General features: G+C 41.6%; 2 protein-coding genes across 5 annotated transcripts in view; one reads left to right on the forward strand and one right to left on the reverse strand.

Annotated features, from left to right (window-relative positions):
- Positions 1 to 17,966, reverse strand: part of LOC144986943 (uncharacterized) — a 239,117-nt gene extending 221,151 nt beyond the window's left edge. Inside the window, exon 1 of one of the 2 annotated variants that reach the window (XR_013650815.1) lies at positions 16,709 to 16,808. Coding sequence is in view for 1 of the 2 variants with exons in the window: in XM_078935701.1 (XP_078791827.1) it covers positions 16,709 to 16,853 (145 nt within the window). In the remaining variant the exon portion in view is untranslated. Of the gene's footprint in view, positions 1 to 16,708 lie in introns of both variants that reach the window. The other variant, XM_078935701.1, reaches the window with a different exon arrangement.
- Positions 1 to 26,775, forward strand: part of LOC144987268 (uncharacterized) — a 193,711-nt gene that overhangs the window by 158,395 nt on the left and 8,541 nt on the right. The gene's annotated exons all lie outside the window — the stretch shown is intronic.

A 26,775-nucleotide genomic window follows, 5' to 3' on the forward strand; every position in this document is an offset into this window, starting at 1 on the left:
TTTTGTATATTTGCTGGTAGCATGCTATATGTGGCTTTGAACATGATTAATGCTGTGCGCAGCTCCACCAGATCTGTAAGTTTCAATAATTTTGATTGTAAGAATAATGCATGTGTATGATCCAGATAACCCACATTATGTATGATTCGTATCGCCCTCTTTTGAAGAATTAACAGTGAATGTAATGATGTTTTATAATTGTTTCCCCATACCTCCACACAGTACTTTAGATACGGTAGCACCAGGGAACAGTATAGAATATAAAGTGATTTATAATTTAGGACAAATTTTGCTTTATTTAGCACTGATATGCTTTTAGACAATTTTGATTGTATGTATTTGATATGTGGCTTCCAACTTAATTTATCATCAATTACAACACCAAGGAATTTACATTCATATATTCTTTCAAGTTGTACCCCATCAATCGTTACATTAATGTGCATGCATTTTTACAGTTACCAAACAACATAATTTTTGTTTTGCTCAAATTCAATGATAACTTATTAATATTAAACCATATTTTCAACTTTTTCATCTCTTTAGTTACATCTTCCAACAGTTTGTTTAAGTCATCACCATCACAGAAAATATTTGTATCGTCTGCAAATAGAACTAATTTAAATATTTCAGATACTTTGCATATATCATTAATATACAGAATGAATAACTTGGGGCCCAACACTGACCCCTGTGGGACACCACAAGCAATGTCCAAACATGCTGAACAAACATCTCCCAGCTTCACAAACTGCTTTCTCATACTCAAGTAGCTTCTGATCCAATCTAACACTATCCATCTAATACCATATCGTTCTAATTTATTCAGTAATATATCATGATTAATAGTATCAAAAGCCTTCTTTAGGTCAATAAAAATTCCAGAAACACATTTTTTCTGATCAATTGCATTTGTGATTTGCTCTATAAAGTCTATGATTGCCAATGACGTTGATCTGTTTGCTCTGAATCCGTATTGACTGTCACTAAGAAGTTTGTGCTTTTCCATAAATGCATCCAATCTACATTCAAAAAGTTTTTCCAATATTTTGGATAACTGTGGTAATAAGGATATGGGTCTGTAGTTTGTGAAGTGGTGCTTGTTCCCAGTTTTATACAGCGGTATGACTTTGGCTATTTTCATGCTGTTTGGAAAGGAACCTGATTGAAAAGATAAATTACAGATGAACACGAGTGGTTTCAAAATACCCTCAATCACTTTTTTCAATAAAGCCATGTCAATGTCATTGACATCAGTTGAATATTTGTTACTCATATTTTTTACTAAATCTAATATTTCCTTTTCTGTGACACAACTGAGAAACATTGAACTGGGATTCCGACTGATTAGTTCATGGTACTGGTATCCAGATGGTCCTGAATCAGAGAGTGTTTTTGCTAATTCTGGTCCAACATTTACAAAATACTGGTTAAAGCTTTCAGCCACATCCTCCATCTTGTAATTTTCCCTTTCATCATAAATGAAATATTTAGGATAACCATTTTCTTTGGCACCCTTTCTAATAACTGCGTTAAGAATGCTCCAGATGTTTTTGATGTTACTTTTGTTTTTGTCAAGTAACTTATCATAATATTCTTTTTTGCATCTTCTTATAATCTTGGTTAGTTTATTTCTGTATTTTTTATATCTGTTTTCTGCCTCTTTAGTTCTTTGTTTTAAAAACTCTTTGTAGAGACAGTTTTTCTTTTTACAGGCATTTTGTAGCCCCTTTGTAACCCATGGGCATTGGCTATAATTTGTTTTTCTTCTAAATGCTTTGATAGGACAATTTTTATCAAATAATGATTCAAATTTTTTTAAGAAGGATTCATAGGCCTCATTAACGCATTGTTTTTTGTAAATTTCCTCCCAACTTTGGGTTAATAGATCGTTTTTGAATGCATGTATGGATTCCTCATTTTTAACCCTTCTGTACTGTGTTGACTTGTTAAACTCATAATTTCTATAATTATCATTGTATACTGTAAACACTGGAAGATGGTCACTTATGTCATTAATTAATAATCCGTTAACTGTTTTATTTTCAATATCATTAGTGAATATATTGTCAATTAAAGTTGCACATTGGTTTGTAATTCTGCTGGGTCTAGTGATTTTTGGAAATAAACTGATACTGTAGATGGTATTTATGAATTCATCTATTGATTTGAGTTTTTTAGGATTTAACAAGTCAATATTGAAATCCCCACATATGAAATTTACTTTATTTTTTTTTATAAACATTTTTTCAATCCAAGATGAAAATATTTCAATGTTTGAGCCTGGTGTTCTGTCTATACAACTGATTATGATGTTTTTTTTGTTTTCTTTACAGATTTCAATAGTTATACTTTCAAGTACATTGTCAATCACAGTTGTCAAAATTTCCAACACCTGGAATTTCAGGGTATTATGAACATACAATGCCACTCCTCCTCCACCCTTATTAAGTCTATTATTGTATCTTAGTTCATAGCCATCTAAATTAAAGTCCATGACTCCCTTTTCTGTGTTAAACCAGGTTTCTGATATTGCAATTACACTAAATGGATGTAAAAATGTATGTAAATTTTCCTTGATATTGTTAAAGTTTCTATACATGCTCCTGCTATTAATGTGGATAATTGACAATTTATTTTTAGTCTCAACGTTCTGGTTGTAGTGATCCTCAGTATAGTAACAGAAGTCATCCTTGATGGTGGAGAAAAAGTTGTTGATTGGATCAATGTCATGTTCTATGTCCCGTATATTGTGAGCAGTGTACTCAAATGTCCTTAGCATCAGTTGATCCAGATCCGTTAACTTCTGTGATGTTTGGCTGACTTCCATGCAATTAAGTTATTGTTCTTCATGATTGTGTCTGAGAGTTTGTTACCTTGATATCCCAGAAGCGGCGATTACTGATATCTGTCCAGTTCCGTAATGTTCCTGATCAATAGAACTTTTGCTTCCTCTGGACTCCCATTCAGCCTGATGAAAACTTTACAATTGGTTGTCCAAGTGTTCTGAATTTTCCCCTGCTTCCTTAGATGACGTGCTTTCTTGGCAATATCCGCGTTGTGTTTTGTTAAGTGCTTGTTAATGAAAACGTTTGATCCTTTCAACTTCCTTGCTTGCCTCAGCAAAGCAGTCTTTTGTTTTCGATTAACGAACCTCATGATGATCCCTGGTTTGTCACCGGCGTTTCTCCTGGGCAGTGGATGACAGGCCTCGATGTTGTCACCGTCCACCAGCAACCCCTTCGACTGCAGAAAGCCAACCACCTGCCGCTCCACGGAGCTGCCGTCCTGCTCCCCCGGTTCTCCACCGTCGTCACCAGCCACGGCCCGAGCATATGACCGAGGCTTGATGTTTATTCCGGTAACAATTACGTCATTCATGCGCGTATATTGCTCCAGGTCCGACACTCTGCTCTCCAGAAAGGCAATCCTCCGGTCCTTTTCGTGGTTCTGGACCCGCATGGCTTTTACCTCCCCGACCAGGTCCCGGATCCCCTTCTGGATTTCCGTCTGTTCTTGGCGAACGGCTTTTACTTCCTCAGCTAGAAACTCCAGCGACCTCTTTATGTCGTCGACTTCGTCGGCTGTTTGGTACTTCTTGGGAGGCATTGTGAGTACTCCAATTAAGGTGACCTCCTCAGAAAAGTTGTCGATGTTCTCGTGGAGATAATGTAAAAGTCAAAAGAGACGCTCAACATTTCAACTTACCTCTTCTGACAGGTTTGCGGGCTTTGTTTTGTCTCTTCTTTCCACTCTTGCCTCTTTTTTTCTTCTTTTTTGGTGTTCTTTTCTTCTTTTTTCCCTTCTTTTTCTTCTTCTTGTGGGAGGAGGGTGATTGAAGGAGCTGAGAAGTGATTGATTTATTTGCCTTTTCTGTTCTTTTTTCTTTACTTTTTCACTTTGGTGTTAGTTGTTGATGGTTTAGGTGTTTTTTTAGTTCACTTATTTTGTTTTTTTTGGTGTTTTGTGGGTTTTATCCGGTGGTGGATGTGGAGCTGGTGGCGTTCTCCTGGACGCCATGGCCCTCACTTCACTTACCAGGAAACACGGCGTTAAAACAGGTGCCGGCAGTAAACCTGTCTGCTCTTTGCTGCTTCATGGTCATACCCCCCCTCTCACTATCACCCCCCCCCCTCTGACATCCCTCCCTCTTCTTCCCTTCTTTCCTTTTCTGTCCGGTCCAACACCAAAGATTTTCAGGCATGGTTGAAATGAATAAAGTTTGGCCTCAATGACAAAAGGGGTTTATTCAGACATACCTTTAGTTTGTCTGAAGATTAATAACCCCTCTTGTTAACGTAAAATATATCCAACACAAGAGGCCCTCAGCTCTCATCTGCCTGCCTAGCTGTTGGACAGGACAAGTAAAAAAATAAAATAATTTTTTTTTTTTAAAAAACAGGTGCCGGCTCCCTGCACAGCGTGGAGGATGTGGTTCTGGCCGTGGGGGAAGTTTTCGGGCATGCTTCAATTAAATCTGCTGCTCGCATGAATGGAGCCATTGTTTTGTTTGTGGAGAGGGTGGAGCAGGTGAACACGCTGGTTGAGAAGGGCATCTCCATCAATGGCATGTTTGAAACGGTCACGCCACTCTCTCAGCCGTCACGCCGCTCTCTCCAATAGGCTGAGGGATGCTATGGAGCAGATCATCCACCGGGACCAGACCTACTGTGTCCAAGGTTGACTCATGGTCGATAATGTCTTTTTAATTCGAGATGTTTTGGAGGTCTCTGAGCTTTTGGGCATACGAACATGTCTGATTTCTCTTGACCAGGAAAAGGCTTTTGACCGCGTTGAACACAGCTTCCTTTGGAAAGTTATGGAGAAGTTTGGGTTCTGCGCTGGTTTCATTGCTAAAATCAGAGTATTTTACGCCGAGGCTGAGAGTGTACTGAAAGTGAACGGCAGTCTTTGTGCTACTTTTAGAGTGGGTCTGGGCATACGGCAGGGCTGTGCTCTGTCTGGCATGCTCTACACTCTCTCCCTGGAGCCCCTCCTCCATAAGATCTGTGCAAGTATTGAGGGTTTGTGTTTGCCTGGTTTCCAGAGGAACATTGTTTTATCAGCTTATGCTGATGATGTGATTGTTTTTGTTCAAAATCAGGCAGACGTGAATGTGTTGGTAGATGCAATACATGCTTTTTCTAAATTGTCATCTGCTAGGGTTAACTGGCACAAGACTGCGGCCCTTGCTGTGGGAAAGTGGCTGGACGCTCTCCCAACTCTCCCATCCAATGTGACATGGAAGAAGGATGGTTTGAAGTACCTGGGAGTTTTTCTTGGTGGTCCTGTCACTCTAAAAAAGAACTGGGAAGATGTTGTCCATAAACTGGAGGGGAAGATGAACAAATGGCGATGGCTGCTCCCCTAGATGTCTTTTAGGGAGAGAGTATTGGTTATCAATAACCTTGTTGCTTCCCTGCTTTGGCACAGGCTGATGTGTTTGGACCCCCCTTCCGGGTTACTGTCTCAGATTCAGTCCAAACTGGTTAAATTCTTCTGGGACAGTCTAAACTGGGTGCCACAGGGAGTGTTATTTCTTCCCAGGGAGGGGGGACAGGGCATAGTACACCTGGCCGGCAGAACTGCCACCTTCAGGATACAGTTCCTACAAAGGTTTTTGACTGGGCCGACAGATTTAATGTGGAAGGAGCTGGCTAGCTGCATCTTGAGGCGTATGAATGGTTTGGGGCTGGATGATGCTCTGTTTTTAATGGACACCAAATTTTTAGATGTACGTGGGTTGCCTCCTTTTTATCAGGGTGTTTTTGAAGTCTTGGCACCTTTTTTATGTTGTCAAACGAAAAGACTCTCCCTTTCTTTTTTGGCTCTTAAAAGAGCCCTTGGTCTTTGGGGCTTGGTTGGACATATGCGATGACACCACCCCTGGACTTCAGTTCAAATCCAGCCTTACATGCACTTAAAATAAATGTGGGCATGCAGCAATGTGCATCTTGGTTGCACAGATTACGTTTGGCCAATCTGAATTTCCATCAGTTTTTGTGCTTGACCTCAGATAAATACGTGTGAATAACATCAGCCTTTTGAAAACGCCCCAAAGACATTAAATAACTTCTTTACTGGAACAAGCAAAGGCATTTGTTTTTGGAAACAACTTTCATACAAACAGTATTCTTGATCAAATAGGTGTGCATATAATGAAAATCTTAATGCTTGCACAATTAGTCATTTTATTTTATTTACATAAAAACAATTTCATAAGCCTATAATTTTTGTACAATTTTTGTGTTAATCCTTTTCTTTAATTTTTTTAAACAGTATGGGAAAGGAAGAATGGCAGGAGCATGGAAGAGGAAGATGTGGGTTTTTGGCATGCTAGGAGTCCAGGGGCAGAGGAGTGGAAAGCCAGTTTTACGACTTGTGACGAAACGTACTCGAAGGGAACTTGTACCACTGATTGGCCATCATGTGAAACCCGGGTCCACTGTTATTAGTGACGAGTGGGAAGCATATCGCATCCTTCCTGCCCTTGGGTACAAACACCTAACAGTTAATCACAGTCAGTTTTTTGTAAATCCTTAGAACGGTGCTCACACACAACATATAGAAAGGGCATGGCGGACCACTAAAGAGCAAGTATGGAGGCTTAGGGGGAATCAAACTGAAGACATGCTACGTGAGCACCTCTGTTTGATTGAATGGAATAAATGGCTTGCTAAGAAACATCACAGTGGTCCGCTAGGACGGTTACTACATGATATAAAGAAAAAGTACAATTGATGCACTTTTTTTTTTTTTAATGTACACAAAATGTTCAGCACGAGTGGACAGCTACTGCCCCTTGGAAAGGGCTAATTCTGAGTTTAAACATGTTGAAGTGTATTGTAAGTTGTTAAGTTCTAAGTGTTATATAAGGTACAATCTGTAATGTGGCTGTGATGTGTTGAAGCGTTGTTATTCTGGCTATGGTTCATGTTATAAAGGTCATTTTTCATATTCTGTACTTTGTGGTTCTTTATGGCAGAACATAGCCCACACTTAGGAGGCAGCAAAACACTCAAACTGTCAATGAAGGTTCTCGTTCATCCAGGTGGTGTAGTATTGAGGTTGAGTCACATCAGCGGACTTAAAAAAATGTAAATCCAGCTTGACATGGGAACTGTTAATATATTTATTAATCACATACAAGCAATTTATAAATGGTTTGTAAAGATCAACCGCTATTTGGTCACCCTTTAGATTGGGGGGCTGCAAAACACTCAATAAACTGTTAATAAGAACACTGTTAATATGTTTATTAATCATATACAAGCAATTTGTAAATAGCTTGTGAACAGGATTAACAAATGCTAATAAATATCTTTATAAGCATCTTAATACAACATTAACTATGCTTGTTAATGTCTTATAAGTAGTTTATTAAGGGACATGTAAATATATTTATAAGCAAATTAATTCAACTTGTAAGTCAGTTGTAACACATTAACAAATGCTAATTAATGTACTTATAAGCAACTTACCAAAACCTTACTAGTGCTTGTTAATGTCTTATAAATAGTTTATTAAGGACTTATTCATGCTAATAAATGTACTTACAACAAGCTTACTAAGACATTTCTAGTGCTTGTTAATCTTTTGTAAATAGTTTATTAAGGACTTGGTTATGTCTTATAAATAGTCTATTAAGGACTCTTATTATAAAGCGTTACCCGTTCTTCCACAAAAAACGCACTGTCCACACGGATTAAATATGAAACGATGAGCGAACAGGCGCTTCATAATAGTCATAACACTAATAAAAAGCACATTTGGGAGATCGCCTCATATATTACCGAGCTGCTGCATAAATGTATGTGGCAGCAAAGGTTTGTTTACAACGGGACCCATTTCCCTTCCTGTATTTTTAACACTACTGCACATGCCCAAATGATTTATCCCGACCGAAAGTGTGACCCATGTGAACGTTTGTTCTAATCAGAAAAAGGTTTTCTGTGCCTATGTGCACGGTTGAATTTTAACCCGACCATTGAGATCAAGATCAATTCAGATCAAGATATTTTGCCCATGTAACCGCGGCTATTGTAAAGGTAAAGGCTATAAAACCATCTCTACGCAGTATGAAGTTCCTGTGACGACAGTGGCACATATTTTCAGAAGTTTAAGACCCACGGGAAAGTAGCCAACCTCCCTGGACGTGGCCGGAAGAGGAACCTTGATGACAAATTGAGGAGACGGATACTTGGAACTGGATCCAAAGAGCCCAGAACAACCTCCAAAGACATTAAAGGTGAACTGCTAGATCAAGGTACATCAGTGTCAGATTGCACCATTCATCATTGTTTGAGCCAGAGTGGACTTCATGGCAGACGACCAAGGAGGACACCACTGTTGAAAGGAAATCATAAAAAAGCCAGACTGGAATTTGCAAAAATGCATGTTGACAAGCCACAAAGCCTCTGGGAAAATGTCCTTTGGACAGATGAGACCAAACTGGAGCTTTTTGGTAAGGCACATCAGCTCTATGTTGGTAGACTCAAAAATGAAGCATCCCACCAAAAGAACACTGTCCTTATTGTGAAACATGGAGGAGGCTCAGTTATGCTTTGGGGCTGCTTTGCGGCATCTGGCACAGGGTGTCTTGAAGTTGTGCAAGCTCAAATGAAATCTCCAGATCATCAAGGCATTCTGGATAGAAATTTGCTGCCTGATGTCAGAAAGCTTGGTCTCAGTCGCAGGTCATGGGTCTTCAAACACGACAACCATCCAAAAAAAAACAGCCAAAAGAACCCCAAGAATGGCTAAGAGAAAAGCGTTGGACTATTCTGAAGTGGCCTTCTATGAGCCCAGATCTGAATCCCATTGAACATATGTGGAAGGAGCTGAAACATGCCATTTGGAGAAGACACCCGCCAAACCTGAGACAACTGGAGGGTATTCCAGAAAGCATGTTTAAACTACCCTGACTTTAATCCTGAACTCTGGCTGAAATCCGCCTGAACTTGCTTACTCTGGGTGTGTCGTTTCCAAAAGACCGGATATGAGTTAGCGTAATTACGATCGACTTGGTAACCCTGGGTAAATGCACGTGCACAGCAAGTACATAAAGACATTCTCAATGGATCGCCAATTTCCGGAGTCACCATGAAAATGCATGGTGAAAAAAAGAGAGTGCTATACTTCAGTAAGATGGAGTCGGAGATTTTAATGACAGCGTACAAAGATTATACACCCATCAAAAAAGTAATACTGCCGTATCATCAGCAAAAGAAGGAGTTTCCGCTTGGAGAAAAAGAACGGACAAAGTAAACGCACGAGTTTCGATAGACCAGACAGGGAATGTCACTCACGACCCGGTCAAAATTAATATCGCATTTAAAGACTTTTATAAAAACTTATACATATCACAGATCAATCCATCAGAGTCTCAATAATCTAAACCTACCCAGGTTAAACGAGGACCAAATCACAAATTTAGACTCCCCGCTCTCGTTGTCTGAACTTCATGAAGCTCTGTCACTTATGTCTAATGGTAAAGCCTCAGGTTCTCACGGCTTTCCCACTGAGTTTTACAAAGAATTCTGGTAACAACTGGCACCAACGTTTTATAAAACGGTCATATTTATCAAGGAAAGCCAGTCACTACAGCCTAATATCCCCAGCCCCATTTCTTTAATCAATGCTGATGTAAAAATTATCTGCAAAGCAGTAGCACAGAGAATAGGAAAAAATCACTCCTCACATAATCTAACCCGATCAATCTGGATTCATCAAAGGCAGTCAATCGGATGACAATGTTCGCAGACTCGTTAATATAATTGACTTTGCTACCATTAAAAACCAGGAAATGAAAATAGTATCCCTGGATCCTGAAAAAGCTTTTGACAGAGTAATTTGGAAGTTCATTATTGCTGCTCTCCATAAATTTGGATTTGGAGAATCATTCATCAATTGGATTAAAATATTATATCACAACCCCAATGCATCAGTCAGAACTAATAGACAGACAGACCAGAACTCTCCAAGGGGCGGCGCCTGGGGGTCTGGGGCCTGGGCTTGCTCCGGGTGGGGGGATTTCTGGCTTCTCTCCCTCTGTGTGGGGCGGTGTGAGGCCTTGGGGATTGGTGCTTCGGGGGATGGGACCCCTGGACTGAGGGGACCTGGGGCCTATGCTGGGGGACGGCTGTTTGACCACCCAGAGACAGTTTACCAGCTGTCCCCGACTTTTCCTCTTCCTCATGTAATCTCTTATTAATGTAATGGGGCAGGGGGGTTCAGCCTGCGATGCACTTTGGAGGGAGGAGTTACTTGGCAGTGGTCCCCCTCCCATGGTTGCCGTATGGAATACCCCCCCTCTCGGTTTTATTTGCACTTTAATTTATTTGCACTCCTTCCCTCTCTTTTTACTATATTTATTGAGCCCCTAGCTGGGCAGTGGCCAGATCTAGCTTGTAGCTGTACTAGAATGGAGTAGTAAGGCGTCTCCTTCCCTCCACTAGCCTGGGTGTGCACCTCGGGCAAGTGCTAGTACACCCTTAGCCTCCATAATCAGGGTAACGATAAATCTTTCAAACCCGTAAATGTCTGCATGGGTTCCATCGATTTCTGGTCAGCATCATGTTTCGGTGACATGTGCCACTGGGCGTATGAACCTCCTCCTGAGGTCACCGGCCAACATATTTCTCGTGCCTCCGAGGAAGGTTTTGAGCCAGAGGCTAGGACAAGGACAGTCTGATATAAAACCTACGACCCCTGGACCTCGCTGTCACCATCCCAGCTTGCTAGGCCATGACAGATCAACCATGGGTGTAAAGGGTGGGGCCAGGACTGCGCACACTGCACTTAACCTTAAAATCCCACTGCACAGGCTCGAAGGACAAGTCCACATCCATTTGCCACTTACTCCTCAAGTCCTGTAGCGATGGGAAATTGGCAAAAACGGCAGGTGGAAAATGCCACTGGCAGCCGCAGCTCCAATCCTGCATGCAGAGGGTTCAGGATATTGGCCGCCTGTTGCTGAAGCAAGGAGATGACAGCAACACCCTGAACGACCAAGCAGTCTTTTTTAGGGACGCACTGGTTGCTCCATATGGAGAGGGGCCTAGAAAAGGTGGCCTAAACAATGCTCATCTCCTCCCATACCCTGTTGGCTGGCCACGGTCAACGGGCCTCTTTGACGCGGTCAAACATCAATGAAAAAAAGGTTCCCACCTACCTCAAAATGTGTAAAAGGATTAAAAGTAGCATGTTGGAACGTCAGAACCATGCTGGATGCAGGCAGTCGTCCTGAAAGTCGTTCTGCTCTCATTGCGCATGAGCTATCAAGACTCTCCATTGATGTTGAAGCCCTTAGTGAAGTCTGATTCCCAGGGGAAGGCAGTCTTAGAGAGAATAGCGCATGTTACACCCTCTTTTGGTCTGGCAAACCGGTAACAGAGAGACGCCTTTCTGGAGTAGGTTTCTTTGTTAGAAACTCCATTGCCTCAAAACTGTAAAACCTTCCAACTGGCCACTCTGACCGCATCATCTCCATGCGCCTACCACTAAGAAACAAATATCATGCAGTTGCCAAGTATCATGTTGGCAACTGCAACAACAACGGGCGCCTGCTGCTGGAGCTTTGCACCGAGCACCAACTTACCATCTCAAACACCTTGTTTCAGCAAAAGGCCAGTCTGAAAACTACCTGGATACATCCTCGGTCAAAACATTGGCACCTCATTGATTACATCATAGTGCGTCAGCGAGATACTAAAGATGTCTTGCACACCAGAGTGATGCCCAGCGCAGAGTGCCACACAGACCACCGCTTTGTGCGCTGCAAACTCAAACTCCACTTCAAGCCGAAACCCAAGTAAGGTTCCGGTTCCGGGTTACGGCAGGACGCGTGCGTGGCTCTCTGCGGATACAACTATCTTCAAATGACTTAAAAGTTGATTTTCTCCAAAAAAGAGAGCTGACCATGGACCCCAAGAAAAGCCAGGAATACGAAGACCTTAAAAAGTGTATTGATGATCTCCAAGCTGCGTTGTATCCATTTATGGAACAAGTGACCGCTAAGCTAACTCCACTGATTGAGCTGATTGAAGAGTCCGAAGATGTCGGGCTCAAAACGAGCAACGAGAAAACCGGGTCGACATTCTGGAGAAAAGACTGGACCATATACAACAGCAAGTAAGGATGAATAATGTCATTCTCACTGGAGTACTAATCAAACCTCAAGCAAACTGAATGCAGGTGGAGCTAGCACTGCTAATGCTAATAGCGCTAGCGTAGCTCGCAGTGCTGAAACTGAGAGCGATGGAGAGTCTCTGATACACCAAATGGAGTAATTTCTCACGTCCAAACGGATTTCCCTGGATTTCAACACCATCGAGACCTACCACCCGCTCCCCAGGAGAAAGGAGACGGATAAACCAGCGATCCTCATCAGGTTTGTGAATCAAACCATCTGACCAGAAGGAATGCTGAAATCGCCAAACATGCCAGGCTACTCAGAAAGCAGAAGCAGGTTGAAAACACTTGGGTTAAAAGCTGCAGGATTTACGTCAAACCACTCGGTCCACCGGACCGAGTCCAAGGTTCTGGTTGTGAACACCATGAAGGACTTTGAGAAGTGTCTGATCGCGGTCGTCTGAAACAACATGGAGTAATAAATCAAAGAGCCAAATCATTTCAAGAAATATGACACCTGGATTCCTCACTTTCTCCATAAGTCTGATGTAACCTGATTAACAGCAGAGTTCTGACCTGCAGACAACTTGACCTCAACTTTCCCCTTCGCTGATATCAGCTGAAGAAGGATATGGACCTGAATCTAATGTCTGCAGACATAACATCTAAGAGAACTAAAAACTGTTGAACCCAGAAGAACAGCTGTTAATCAGCAGAAGAAGAAATGCCAACCTTGGACAATCGACAGACTATGGACCCTTTTTATTTTTCCCTTACAGCATTACTTTATAATAAAAAATAAATCAAAAAATCAAAAAATATAAATAAAACAAATGATTAATCAATTATTGAAAATGGTTAAATTGATCGACGTTTAATGATATTACTTCACTTGCTCCAAAAATTGATAAATTGATTCAAAAATCTTTCCTAATGTAGCATAATTTTGCACATGTTTTTAACTTTTGATACTTGATGAAATTTTGCAATGAAAATTCCTGAAACAGTGTTGTGTATTTTACTGATATAGAATTATGTTTTAAGCATATGAATGACTTTTATAAGTAACATAATCTGCATATATTTTAGATAACTGATCTGCATTTGCCATGTTGATTTCTAAAATAGTTCTTTTTTTACATAATAATTAAGTAATTCATCTTTGTCATGTGTTTTATTGATACTTTATGATTCTAAATTCTTTCTGATAAAAACTAGGAACCGTATATTGATAAATCATGTAATAAAATGGTTATAGTAAAATGGCGGGGGTTTATATAAATTGGCTTCCTTCCACTCCCTTTCAAGTAATATTAATTAATATGTCTAACTATCCAAAGTTTGATTAGTTACTGTATGAATGTATAACTGATGTTTGTATTGCTTTTGTGTATTATTTCTAGTTAATTGCTTGAAATAAACCATTTCAAATCAAAAATCAAAAATCAAGGTGGAGCGCCAAAGAAGAAATTGAACATCAGCGGCTTACAGTCAGCTGAAACCAAGGCAAAATTCCAAGCAAGTCTACAGTCTAGGCTTGAAGACGCCAGCCGCCCAAGTGATCCCTACCGTGAACCACTCTGGGAGCAACTCAAACTTGTTATTCTGCAATCCTCTGAGAAAGTACTTGGAATCTCCAGAATAAAGAACAAAGACTGGTTTGATGAAAATGATCCGGTAATCCAGGAATTGCTTGCAAACAAGAGCGCAGCTCATCGGGCTCATCTAGCCCAGCCGTCTTGTACTGTGAAGAAGGCTGCCTTTCGTCATGCGTGCAGCAACACCCAACGCAAACTCAGAGAAATCAAGAACGAGTGGTGGACCATCCTTGCAGACAGAACCCAGCACTGTGCAGACACTGGTGACTTCAAAAGCCCTTAAGGCAGTGTACGGGCCCATGCACCAAATCCTGAGTCCCTTGCGCAGCCCAGACGAACAGAAGCTTCTAGCAGACAAGACTTCCATCTTGGATCGCTGGACTGAACACTTTTGAGCTCTCTACGGCGCTGATCGCATGGTCGGCGTGACAGCAATTCTCCGTATTCCCCAGTAACCATTTAAGAAAGAACTGGATGAGGCGCCTTCTATGGAAGAGACCTTAAAAGCCATTAAGCAACTGAAAAATGGCAAGGCAGCAGGAGTTGACGGCATCCCACCAGAGTTATGGAAGCAGGGTGGCCCAGTGCTACACTCCAAACTCCATGAACTGTTTATCTGCTGTTGGGAGCAGGGAAAATTACCGCAAGATCTCCGTGATGCAGTCATCATCACCCTCTACAATAACAAGGGAGTAAAGTCTGATTGCTCAAACTACAGAGGGATTACCCTACTCTCCATCGCAGGAAAAAATTCTTCCAAGAATCCTGCTCAACAGACTTGTGCCCACTATCGCCAAAGATCATTTTCCAGAATCCCAATGTGGCTTCAGAAGCAACAGGAGCACAACTGACATGGTGTTTGTCCTCTGACAGCTTCAAGAAAAGTGTCGTGAGCAGAACAAGGCAGTCTATGTAACCTTTGTCGACCTGACCAAGGCGTTTGACACTGTGAGCCGAAAGGGCCTGTGGCAGATCATGAACGATCAGATCAGACTCAAAAGTGACCTTTCAGTAGCTTTCCCCATCATCAACGGAATAAAACAGGGCTGTGTCTTGGCACCCACTCTTTTCACGATCTTCTTCAGCACGATGCTGAAGTAAGCCACTGATGGCCCTGATGACGAGGATGCCGTGTACAATCGCTACCGCCTCGATGGCAGCTTGTTCAACCTGAGACGACTGAAGGCTCACACCAAGACCAGATGCAGATGATCAGTGACCTCCTCTTTGCAGATGACGCAGCACTCCTAGCTCACTCTCAGAGGGGACTGCAGCGATTAACTTCCTGCTTTGCAGATGCTGCCAAGCTCTTTGGACTTGAAGTTAGTCTAAAGAAGACAGAGGTCCTCCACCAGCCAGCACCTCGGGAAGTGTACCAGCCTCCCCATGTCTATATCGGAGAGACAGAACTGAAAGCTGTCCAGCAGTTTACCTACTTGAGGTGCACAATTACCTCAGATGCCACAATCGACAAAGAGTTAGACAACAGGCTCGCCAAGGCGAATAGTGCCTTTGGCAGACTCCACAGTCGGGTGTGGAACAACAATCACCTAAAGAGACCCACCAAGATCAGTGGCCTGTTTCTGAATAGAGGTGTGCCGTGGAGCAGCGTGGTAGAGATACACAGAACGGGGCAGGAAAAGTTGGCTTTTATTGTTGTGCGAGTTACGCCACTGTTTGTGAATGGGCTGTTGAAGCTTGGGCTCACGTGTCTGCTTGGAGCAGCACAGCAACTAGACAGACTCTGACAATGACAAAAGGGAACCTGACGTGTTAAAAATTGAGTGTGACGGTTGTTTTAAGATACAGAAGAAGAGGACTTTGATGGATTTTTGGGTGCTGTTTCATAACTGAAAAATGAAAAAATAAATCACAACCAACTTAGATTTGCTCCAAAAGCCTTTGTAAACACACAGTGTGTGTTTGCTCAAGCCGGTGTGTGCATCTGCAGGACGGAGGGAGGGAGACACTTAGCGCAAGTGAGTTTGTGAGCATTCAGTTTGTGTTACTCAATTATGGAGAACAGTATTAATAAGGGTTTCCTCTAAAAGATCAGAGTCTAGTTCGTTTATTAACCAACTCTGGCGGCTCTGAGGGTCAGAAAAGGGCGTTAACGTACCCGCGCCTTAACACTCAGTGCGCCTTTTGCATGTGTCAAAGACTGAAAAATCCCCCATAACTGAGACCTTTTTATATAACCCAGTGTGTCCTGTGGTCAAGAAAATACGGTACTCGGGTTGAAACCTAAACCTTTTTTGATAAGCACAGAGATGATTATGCTGATGACGTTTTTTTTCCCGCAGCACACCTAACCATCTCTCACACTCTCATAGTGTGCTGAGGAACACTGGTTGACTGTAGTGGTTTCATTTTTGGAGTAATCCCAGTGATGACCAATATATAGTTTTAAATGTTTTATAAGACATAAACATGATATTCACAAGAACAGGTTTTTTTTTAAATCTAATTCCTCTGATGATCCGTTTCATAAAGACACACAGAGGACATCACACAGCAAGCAGAAATAAACGTATCGTTAAAAATGATGTCAGGAGTCCAGCTTTTTTAAAAATGACAAAAGAGCAAAGAAAACAGAAAGATTGATTTGTTATTTCTAACTACAGTATTAATATGTCCAGGCTTTGTCTGTTTCATTCTACAGCATGTTCATATTTGTTTAATTTTGACATAATTTATTTATTAGAGAGCAAAATGTTATACATTATTTAAGGTTTAAAATGATTTATTCAGGATTAATATCTCTGTTTATTTTTATTCATTATAAAATCGAAAATACAAGTTAAATGTGTAAATGTTTATCTTGTTGTTCGGCCCGAAACCTAAAGAGTGTTTTTTATTTAGGCCACTTGATGTGCGACTGAGTTCAGATAACAATCCAGATAGCAGCTCAGACGACTATAAAAAAGACGTTCATGGATCTATGTGTCTGCAGGTGATGGATGCTGCAGTGAACTTACCAACTATGTGTAGCTGCAGCTGCGGGTTCCAGCTGCTATCCAGCAGTCTGCGCTGACGACAGAGCTCCTCCTCGTTCTGGACGATGGTTCCTTCAGCAGCAGAAAGTTGTTCTCTGACAGAACCTTCCTGAGGTTCTGAAGACATGGTTCCTGCTCCGACCTTCAGCTCCAACTCCCACAAACACCACCGTCCTCTTCACTGCAGCTCCGATCGATCATCTGCTAGTCTCACAATCACAGAAAAAAAGGTCCAAACAGAAACTTTTCTCCTGTTTGGAGATTTTCCTGAAAGTTCCTGTGATCCTGCAGGAGTCAGTTCTGCTCAGCCTGCAGAGCAAACAGAAAAGTCTCTGGAAGCTTCCACATGTGAAACTTCAAGACAAAGAATCCAAACAACAACATCTGATTGGTTGACTTTTGGAGGGAAAGCTGGAACAGTCTTCTGTGATTGGTTCAGCCGTCCTTGCCCCCACTAGTCCACTGCACAGGGGGCAACATTCCAGGGGGGGTTGGTAATCTCCTCCTTCTATTGTTTCTGCCCCACTGGCTCTTTCAAAATAAAGGCTTGTTGTAGCAGAAACCTGAATGGAACATCAGAATGGACTCAAACTGCTGCTGGTTTCAAAGCCTCGTTCTCAACTTCCAGCTGAACTCTTCATGAGTTTGAGCGTCTGTGACAAACTCTACAGTTGAACAACAGCAGTGAAAATCTCCATGGATGTCAACTGGGAGAGAATCAACAGGAGATTTCCAAGAGTTTCTGCAGGAACTCATCACAAAGTCAGGAGCTGCAAGGCCTGATGGGAGATCTGTCAGCCTATTTTGGCTCTGCTTTTCTCCAAAGATGAAGAACATCAAGAAATAACCAATAAATGCTGATCTGGAACATTCTGTCTGGGAGTCTGACTGACACTTTGACACTTTCAACATTCTGCTTTGATCCGGGTTTGAACCTGCTTTACTGCCACCACAACACATCCAATCCCAGCCCAGAACCTGAAGCTGGTTCTGAACATGAAGCCGGTCTTCAGGGACAGCAGGACTGATGAGTTAGTGATCTTCTCAGATGGACTTCAGACCCCTTAGAGCTGAAACTCTCACTTTTCTCTAGGAATCAGCTTCTTGTTGACGACACACTGCTGCAGTCAGGGGAACACACAAGAAACACACACACACACAAAGACACACAAAGGGGGAGGAGCTTAGCTCAGGCATTGAAGTCATGGTTGAACTCTTCTGGGACTGATTTTAGACACAGAAAGCGCTCGTGTTGTAATCAATAAGATGATTGGTCAGCTTTAGCATCAATGGAAACATCACATGGTCTTTCATTAAAGTCCATTTAGATCATAGTTACAGAAATAAGAACTGATCAGAAGTCATGAATCAATGGAGATTCAGAAACATTCAGAATATTTCACTAGTCTGATTGGAATCACTCTGTTCAATAGAAACCAGCAAGAAAATAGAGATTTTCTCTCATGACCTCATTATTCATGTGAATTTATCAGACAAATGGAGCCAGTAATTCCAGAATAATCCTCACATAGATGTTGTGTGTGGAGCCCGTTTTCCTTTAGATGATCCAGCTCTTGGTCCTCTGAACCTCCAACCTTCTTCCATTTGTTCAGCTGCTGGACAGAACAAAGAAAAACAAACAGATGTTTTTGCTGAGTCAGGAAAATGCCTGTTGGAGCTCCAACATGATTGTTGACGGTGTTCCTCCTCTTTCTGCTCCGCTGACGTCCTCATTTTCAGTTTCCTGATCAGACAAACTAAACTCTTTTCCAGGTTTGAATCCTCAGAAGAAGAAGAAACTTCCACCTTTGTGCCACATGCTCAGAGAATCCACTTCCAGAACAGCAGAGATTCCCGCCACATGTGACAGAGCATCCAGGTGATCTCCAACTACAGGACATCATCACCTGCCTGTGACAGTCACACCTCCATTCTAGATGCAGCCAATGACCTCTAGGCTGTTTGAGGCTCAGAACAACTTGACAGCCAGGAAGACCATCCCTCCTCCCGACCACCAGCTGCTCTGTCTCACAATGGCTGCCATGAGGAAGACTCCATGAAGAGTTAACGCCCAGAGGTCTGCTGGACCAGACACCATTCCTGACAGAGTGATCAGAGTGCAGAGCAGCTGCTAGACGTCTGATGTCTGACAGGAAATCTTCTAGCAGATGTCAGCTCCATCCCATCAGACGTTAGCTGACAGACTGGCGGCCATGAGCTGGAACAGCAGTCAGGAACACAGTCAGAGGGTGGAGATGGGCTGCAGGTGAAGCAGGAGTCCCCGCCAGTCATCCTGGACACCTGTGGACAAAAAACCAACACCTGCAGGAAAAGGCCAGAGGACAGCAATGGCAGAGATGACCAGCAGAGGGAGACAGAGGGACAGGGACAAACCAGGACACATCACACTTATAAATTCCTATTTTACCATGACTGCTTATGTTCTGAATAGTGTAGGATGATAGTCTTTTACGGTTTTGAGAAGGAAGATTTAGATGGAATGGGTTTTTCTAATCTAGATTATAATAAATAGATGAACACTTCCATCTCAAGCTGCAGGACAAACTGTTCTAGACTGTTGGAGACAGGAACAGCTTTGGTCTGGGAGTTGTCCAGATTCTCAGATGAAATCTTCTCCAATATCTGCTGCTTCCATCACTTGAGAGACTTGTTCTTCCCTCCAACATCAGCAACTTTGAAAGAACCACCTACATGTTTGAGCTGGAGGCGGAGCTTAAATGGGATTTGAATATCTAGCTCGCCGACTGTCCAGTTCTTTCAAACATCGATGACTTTTTGTCTGGACTTACTGCAGGAGGAATCCTTAAGTTAGGAGAGTTTTTGGATAGAATTTGTAGATTTCCTTCATGGTTGAAGTCAGACAGAAAGTGAAGAAGAGGGAACATTCAGAGCAGTTTCTGTGCTGTTTGCTTCCTCATGAGTCACGTCTAGATCAGGTCTGGATCCCAGTCAGAAAGTGATCAGGAAATCTGCAGATCAAACCTTCATTTACTGAAATGGAAAACATCAACTGACTTTCTACAGATTCTACTTCCATTCATCAAACTCCAACAGGAAGAAGATTTACAATCAATCAAATCTGCTGATTTCCTGACAAACGTTTTCTCTTCCTGTTTGAATGTTTGATTGTTTTCAAACATGAAGAGAGTTTTTTTTTCCTGTTTTTAGCTTGAAATTTCTGTTGAAATGTAAAGGTTCATTCAGAATTCCCCAGTGGCCTCATGTTGGAGGAGGGGCTTCATGAGATGCTGCTGGGGGCGGAGCTTGAACACACCGCTTCTTGTAACCCAAACTCAGGCTAAGTGGAGGAAAAGTTGGGATTTCTGGTGTTTGTAAAGATCTGGAATGGTTTCCTCCCACAAGAGCTTCTGCTTGGAGAAAAAGAACAGACAAAGTAAACGCACAAGTTCCTGATCTTATCTTTTTTATTGTGACATACATATATATATATTTATAGAAAGCTTATCCAACTTAAATGAATTAATTCTATTGGTAACAAGTAATTTAGTTATATTTACTCAACCCAATTTCTTACGTCTACCCAACTCAATATTTTTCTTTTTTTTTAACTTGTCCTGTCCAACAGCTGGGCAAACAGATGAGAGCTGAAGGCCTCTTGTGTTGGACATATTTTACTTTAACAACGGGGGTTATGAATCTTCTGACAATCCAGATGTATGTCTGTATAAACCCCTTTTGGAATCCAGGCCAAACTTTCTTCATTTTAATCATATTTGAAAATCTTTGTGTTGGACCAGATGGAAAAGGAAAGGAGGGAGGGGGGGTAAAACCATGAAGCAGCGTAAAGCAACAAGTTTCTGGATGTTTATCATTACGGTAAGGTTCAGATGTAATACAAGTCATAGGGCGGGGCCTGTCCACACTCACACACACTCAAATGTTATAAACACACCTGTTGGCTCCAAAAAGATGTTCACATGTCCACATGAACACAATACAAATATCATTCACACACACACTTATGCCTTCAGACCAACTAGTGTGAAATATTTCATTCATTCAATCATGCAAACTAGTAGTACTCAGGTGAGTGTTTATGTTCTTCTAAAATGGATGATGGAATGTGAAAAGGAGGGAGAGTTCCCAGCCATCCCCACACTAAGACCCCCGCCACAGTGGTAGCGGCAGTCAGAATCCCCCCTCCCCCAATGCCTGCACAGCAGCACATAGAGAACAACCCATCCGCCACCCAGGCCAGGGCCAGCAGGACTGCCACGGGGCACCCAGAGCCAGAGAGCAGGGAGGCATGGGGGGGACAGAGTGCAGCTCCAGCCCAACCAGGAGTGCAGCACCCCGGCCGTGCCCAACGCCGGGTCCCGCCCGAGAGGAGCAGTCGGGGTGAAAACAGAGGCAAAGAAGATTTTTAGACTGGATCAGCAGAGTGCAGGTGGGACGAATCCCATGGATATGCAGTGTGGTTGCAAGGGTACAGACGAGTCTGATCCCCTGTATGGGGTGTGAGTAGATAGCTTTGAAGGGGAGGGAGAGGAGAGGGGGGGTGTGAGGGGGAGTTTATGGGGGTTTGGCCTTAAAATGTGTGTAGAGTAATAATAAAAATTGTTGGAATAAAATCTAACAATTTTGTTAAAAGGGTTAATTTATTGTTTTTTTGTGGGAAATATTGTAAGGAAAATACTATACAAATAGAACAATTTGAAAAAATCTGGAAAAAAAAAAAGGATCGATAAATTGGAAAAATTCAAAGAATCTGAAAATTCAGTTAAAATAATAAAAGGTTTTGTTTAGGAAAAATATCTTGTTTTTCCTATGTTTGTTGGTTTTTTAAGGGGTCAATCATCCTGTGTCTTTGTTGCGTTCTTTGGTTGGTGGTTCTTGTCATTGAGTCCTTTGGGTATCTGTGCTTGTAGTCGTCTGATCCATTCCATTTTCTTTTGATTCCTTTCGTCTGCAGTCCAGTTTGGGTTTTGTTCCAGAATTAGGGTTTGCAGATTTTTCCAGATGGTTTCCTTGTTTAGGGGTGTCAAGTTCGGCAAGGTGGGGTGGTTTGAACTCTGTTGTGGGTGGTTGAAGTTGAGGGATGGGCTGGGAGGGTCAACAGTGTTAATGAGACACGTAGGTAAGCATATGGGTCCAGGGTTCATCACAGGTGTTGTTTGAGTTTTCCTCTCTGGTCCCATCCCTGTCAGGTTTCCCACTGTAGTTTGTGGTGTATTTGTTAGGGAGTGTTTCTTTGTAGTCAGGGTTGGGTTTTTGTAATTGAGTAGAATAAAGTCGCGGGCCTTCTGGAGTAATCGCTGTTTCATTTGTGGCATTCGTTTTTTGGCTTCTCTCGTGGCTTCGGCTAAAATGGGTCTTATCCTCTTGATGGTTAAAGTGACGCCAATCGTCGGACGTGGGATTGGTGTCGTGGTACCATTCAGATCGTTCAAATAGATAATGCGGAAAATAGGAAATAGGGCCTTGGCCCAGGCCTCTAGAGTCAAGCGTTTTTTCACGATCCGATTCATTGAAGGATGTTTTTCGTATTGTTCTTTTTGAATTTGGCACCGCTTCCTGGAACCCAAACTCAGGCTAAGTGGAGGAAAAGTTGGGATTTCTGGTGTTTGTGAAGATCTGGAATGGTTTCCTCCCACAAGAGTTTCTGCTTGGAGAAAAAGAACAGACAAAATAAACACACAAGTTTCTGATCTTATTTCCATTTTCATAGTAACTTATATGTATTTCAGTGATGAAAGTCAGGCAAGGAAAAAAATCCCTGAACTTTTCTTTGAGCGAAATGGCGGGCGCGGAGCGATATTTTTGAAAAATCCATGGTCTTAGGTGCATTCTGGTACATTCTGGCAGCTGTTTATTCACTGCTTAATAAAGAAACTAAGACTAATTGGAGCATCATGATTTAACATTCAAACCCCTAGTTTGACTTGCCATTAAGGACTTGCTGGTCCTAAAAAAGAATTTGGATAATTGCTAAAAGTAACACAATCCTACAATCTACGCTCTTACTTAAAGCTGCAAAACATACAATTGCTAAAATATAGTAACATCAAAGCCCCAAATGGCAAAAAGAACACCAGTAACTATGATATTCTATGAAAGTACCTCATTTATTTGAACGATTTCTGCTTTAGAAAAACTGTTTTCTCAAACTATAATTACATCAAAATATGGGATCTGCTTTAAACTACCTTTCTATAACACAATACATCAATTCTTTAACACCAATACTTAGTAATCTGGGAAATATCAAAACATAAAAACAAAATTAAACATTGTAAACATTCTTTTTTAAGGGAGTGTGGGTCCAAACCACCAATACTTATAATTATAATTAATGTCAATAATGTTTTTGAGCAAAACTGAACTAAATCATGGTAATTATGAATTACAGATAAATTAGAGACATTTATTCAAATGTTTCAGATTGATCAATGTGGCGGGTTATTCTGCAGCCAGATCAAGAGAATCTAAAGGGGGGGGGGGGGTCTCCTGGTCAAGGGGGCACTGATCAAAGATCAAAAAGATCCCAGACCAGATTTAACATACTACTACAAACAGTACATACAAACCATTCACAGACTTGACATAAATGGCAATTTGAAACAATGCATAAGCATGTTTTATAACATGGTCAGTTACAAATGCAATACATATTAACCAGGGTTTAGTCCTTAATTCTTGTTTTTTTTTCTCGATTTGGATTGCTTTTCTCACAAAAAGCGGACTATATGTTATGCGATGCGGCGCATAGTCCGCGTCGCGCAGCACCACTGCTGCAGTCAAGATTCGGGGATATATATATATATGCTGATCGTCCCGATGGGTTGAATAAAGCATCAGTTCAGAGAGAAAGTTCATTTCTCATCCGAAAGCAACTAAAACGTCCCGTCATTGGTCAATTAGGCCGGGAAGACGAGGCCAAGATAGCCGTGCCCATAGAGAAAGCGGTCCACAGAGAAATATAGAAAATAAAGCGAAAATTCGCCAATTTCAGACAATTTTTTCATCCGTAGAGATCAAGTCTTTGTTTACCGGAAGATACGATCGGTTTGCTCAAAAAAACGGACTTCCAGGAATTCCCGTAAGACTTTCATCACTGATATTTATATGGAATGTATCCAACTTAAATGAATTACTTCTATTGGTAACAAGTAATTGAGTTACATTTATTCAACCCAATTTCTTATATCTACCCAACTCAATATTTTTCTTTTTTTTAAACTTGTCCTGTCCAACATCTGGGCAAACAGATGAGAGCTGAGGGCCTCTTGTGTTGGACATATTTTACTTTAACAACAGGGGTTATGAAACTTCTGACAAACCAGAGGTATGTCTGAATAACCCCCTTTTGTGATTTAGGGCCAAACTTTATTCATTTTAATCATGTTTGAAACTCTTTGGTGTTGGACCGGATGGAAAAGGAAAGGAGGGGGGGTAAAACCATGAAGCAGCGTAAAGCAACAAGTTGCTGGATGGTTATACTGATTACAGTGAGGTTCAGATGTAATACAAGTCATAAGGCGGGGCCTGTCCACACACACACACTCAAATGTTTTAAACACACCTGTTAGCTCCAAAAATGTCTAAATGTCAACATGTACACAATACAGATAATGTTCACGCACGCATACTTATACCTTCAAGCCCACTAGTGTGAAATATTTCATTCAGTCACACAAACTATTAGTGCAAAGGTGAGCTAACACCTGTGCTCAGGCGAGTGTTTATGTTCTTCTAAAATGGATGGTGGAATGTGAAAATAATTATTATTAATTATTATTATTATTATTATTATTAATAACATTATTTTTATTATTATTTATTGACTTACTATTGATTTATTATTATTATTATTATTATTATTAACTTATTGTTGGGTTTTTATAAACAATTTAATTTAAATTACATGTTAAAGAGGTCTAAAACTTCTAAATGTTTAGAAATTAATTTTAAAAATTCTTTCTAATCATTTTTTTATTTGTAAGAAGTCCTGCAACAATGCATTTTCATTCAAGTTTGAGCTTTTAAGGCTGACTGTTTCTCTTCTTTAACAACAACATAAACATTATATACATAAAATATAATATACATAAAATATAATATATTTATATATATGTATAAATATATTTAAATCTAAAAATATATACAGTTTATAAAAGCTACTTAGACACCACTAAAATCAATAGAAATCATTGTCATGTGGGCGTCGTCGACCTCACCAAGATGGCGTCGCGCTCAGCCACCGTCGGCCAGGCTTCTAAAACGGGCGTGTCTCCTTTAGTGATATAACTCATTGGGTTAGCAGATGCTAAGCGCATTAGCCGAGAGAGCGAGGGAGGAGCGGCAGCGGCGCCCAATCGGTTACAATGAGCTTCTGTTACTGATCATTTCATGTAAGTTTATGTAAACAAACAGCTGTGAAAATAAAAAATACGAACTATAAATAACTTTCCCAACTTTGGTTTGGCCAGCGCCCCACCGAATGCTGGTCTGCAAGAACCAGAGTTTCTCTGAACCGTTTCAACACGTGAAAACTTTCAGAGCGGCCATGTTGTCAGTCAGTGAGTGACCTGTTGTGTTTCTTTGTCTGGTGCTCTTTTCCTCACAGATCAACACAACAGAAAACAACTTTTACACAAAGACTCACCGAAGAAGAAAAATGGAGAAACTCAGACGTCTGTGTCTGCTGGACAAACTCTGCTGAGGACAGGACTCTACCCTCTGTGAGTGTGTGTGTGTCTGTATATGTGTGTGTGCATGAAAGTCTGCGACTCCTCACTTCTCTGCAGTTACAGAAATCACGTGACTGCAGCTGCAGCAGTCAAAACGCTGCTGGGTCCTAAAGAGTAAGAGGTTCAGCTCTGAGGGGCTGAAGTATACGGAGCCCCCCAGGTCAAAGTCAAAGTCAACTTTATTGTTGATTCTTCACATGTGAATCACATACAATGAATCGAAATTCCGTTTTTTACTCTCTCATGTCTGTTCAAGAGCAAAAAATTAAATCTAAATAAAAGGAAAGAAAAGAAGGACAATTTACAACATTAGCTAATAGCTATTAAAGTGCGAGTCCACTGAAGAAAGTATCTCAAGGCGGTTACGAGGGGGGGGTTGTTTGAGCATTGTTCATGGGGGAGATGGGTGGTGGGTAGGTGGAGAGGTGAGAGGGTGTTTAGCATCCTGATTGCTGTTTTTGCAGAACTGTAAACTGTTTTTACTGTTTTTACTTTTCTGATTACTGTACTGCTTTTTCCTACATGTATGTCTAAAAGTGCTCATCGCCCTTGGTGATGAGACCCACCAGAGTTGTGTCGTCTGCAAATTTTACAAGGTGGTTGGTGCTGTGGGTTGTGGGCCTTGGGGTGCCCCGGTGTTGAGAATGATTGTGTTTGAGGTGTTGTTGTCGGCTCGTACTGTTTGTGGTCTTTGGCTGAGGAAGTCCAGCAGCCAGTTGCAGATGGGGGTGTTAACACCCAGCTTGTCCAGTTTGCAAATGAGTTGCTGTGGTATTATTGTGTTAAATGCGGAGCTGAAGTCTATGAACAGCATTCTCACATGTGCGTCCTTTTTGTCTAAGTGGGTGAGAGCTGGATGAAGAGCAGAACAAATGCCGTCCTCTGTCGATTGTTTGGGTCGGTATGAAACTGAAAGGGGTCCAGGGTGGGGGGAAGGGTGGATTTTATGTGTGACATGACTATCAGTTCAAAGCACTTCATGATGATGGCTGTTAGTGCTATGGGGCGGTAGTCGTTGAGGCAGGATGGTGATGGTTTATTTGGCACAGGTATGATGATGGTAGCCTTGAAGCATGATGGGACGATGGATTAATCCAAGGAGATGTTAAAGATGTCTGATGCTGTGAGGATTCTGCAGGTCCGTTCTTCAGTGGTTCTGGTGGTGTTCTGTCTGTCAGTCACTCCAAGTTCCTGTCAATCATCCGCATGTCTTCATCTCTGTTGTCTTCAGTCAGTAGAAGTCTCTGTTTTCAGCTCTACATTGTCAGATCATCAGTTTTTGGTTTCTCCGTGGATTTTCTCCTGTTTCTGTTTATT

Source organism: Oryzias latipes, chromosome 2, assembly GCF_053564925.1.
Source record: "Oryzias latipes strain Hd-rR chromosome 2, Olatipes_Hd-rR_3.1".
Classification (NCBI taxonomy): Eukaryota; Metazoa; Chordata; class Actinopteri; order Beloniformes; family Adrianichthyidae; genus Oryzias; species Oryzias latipes.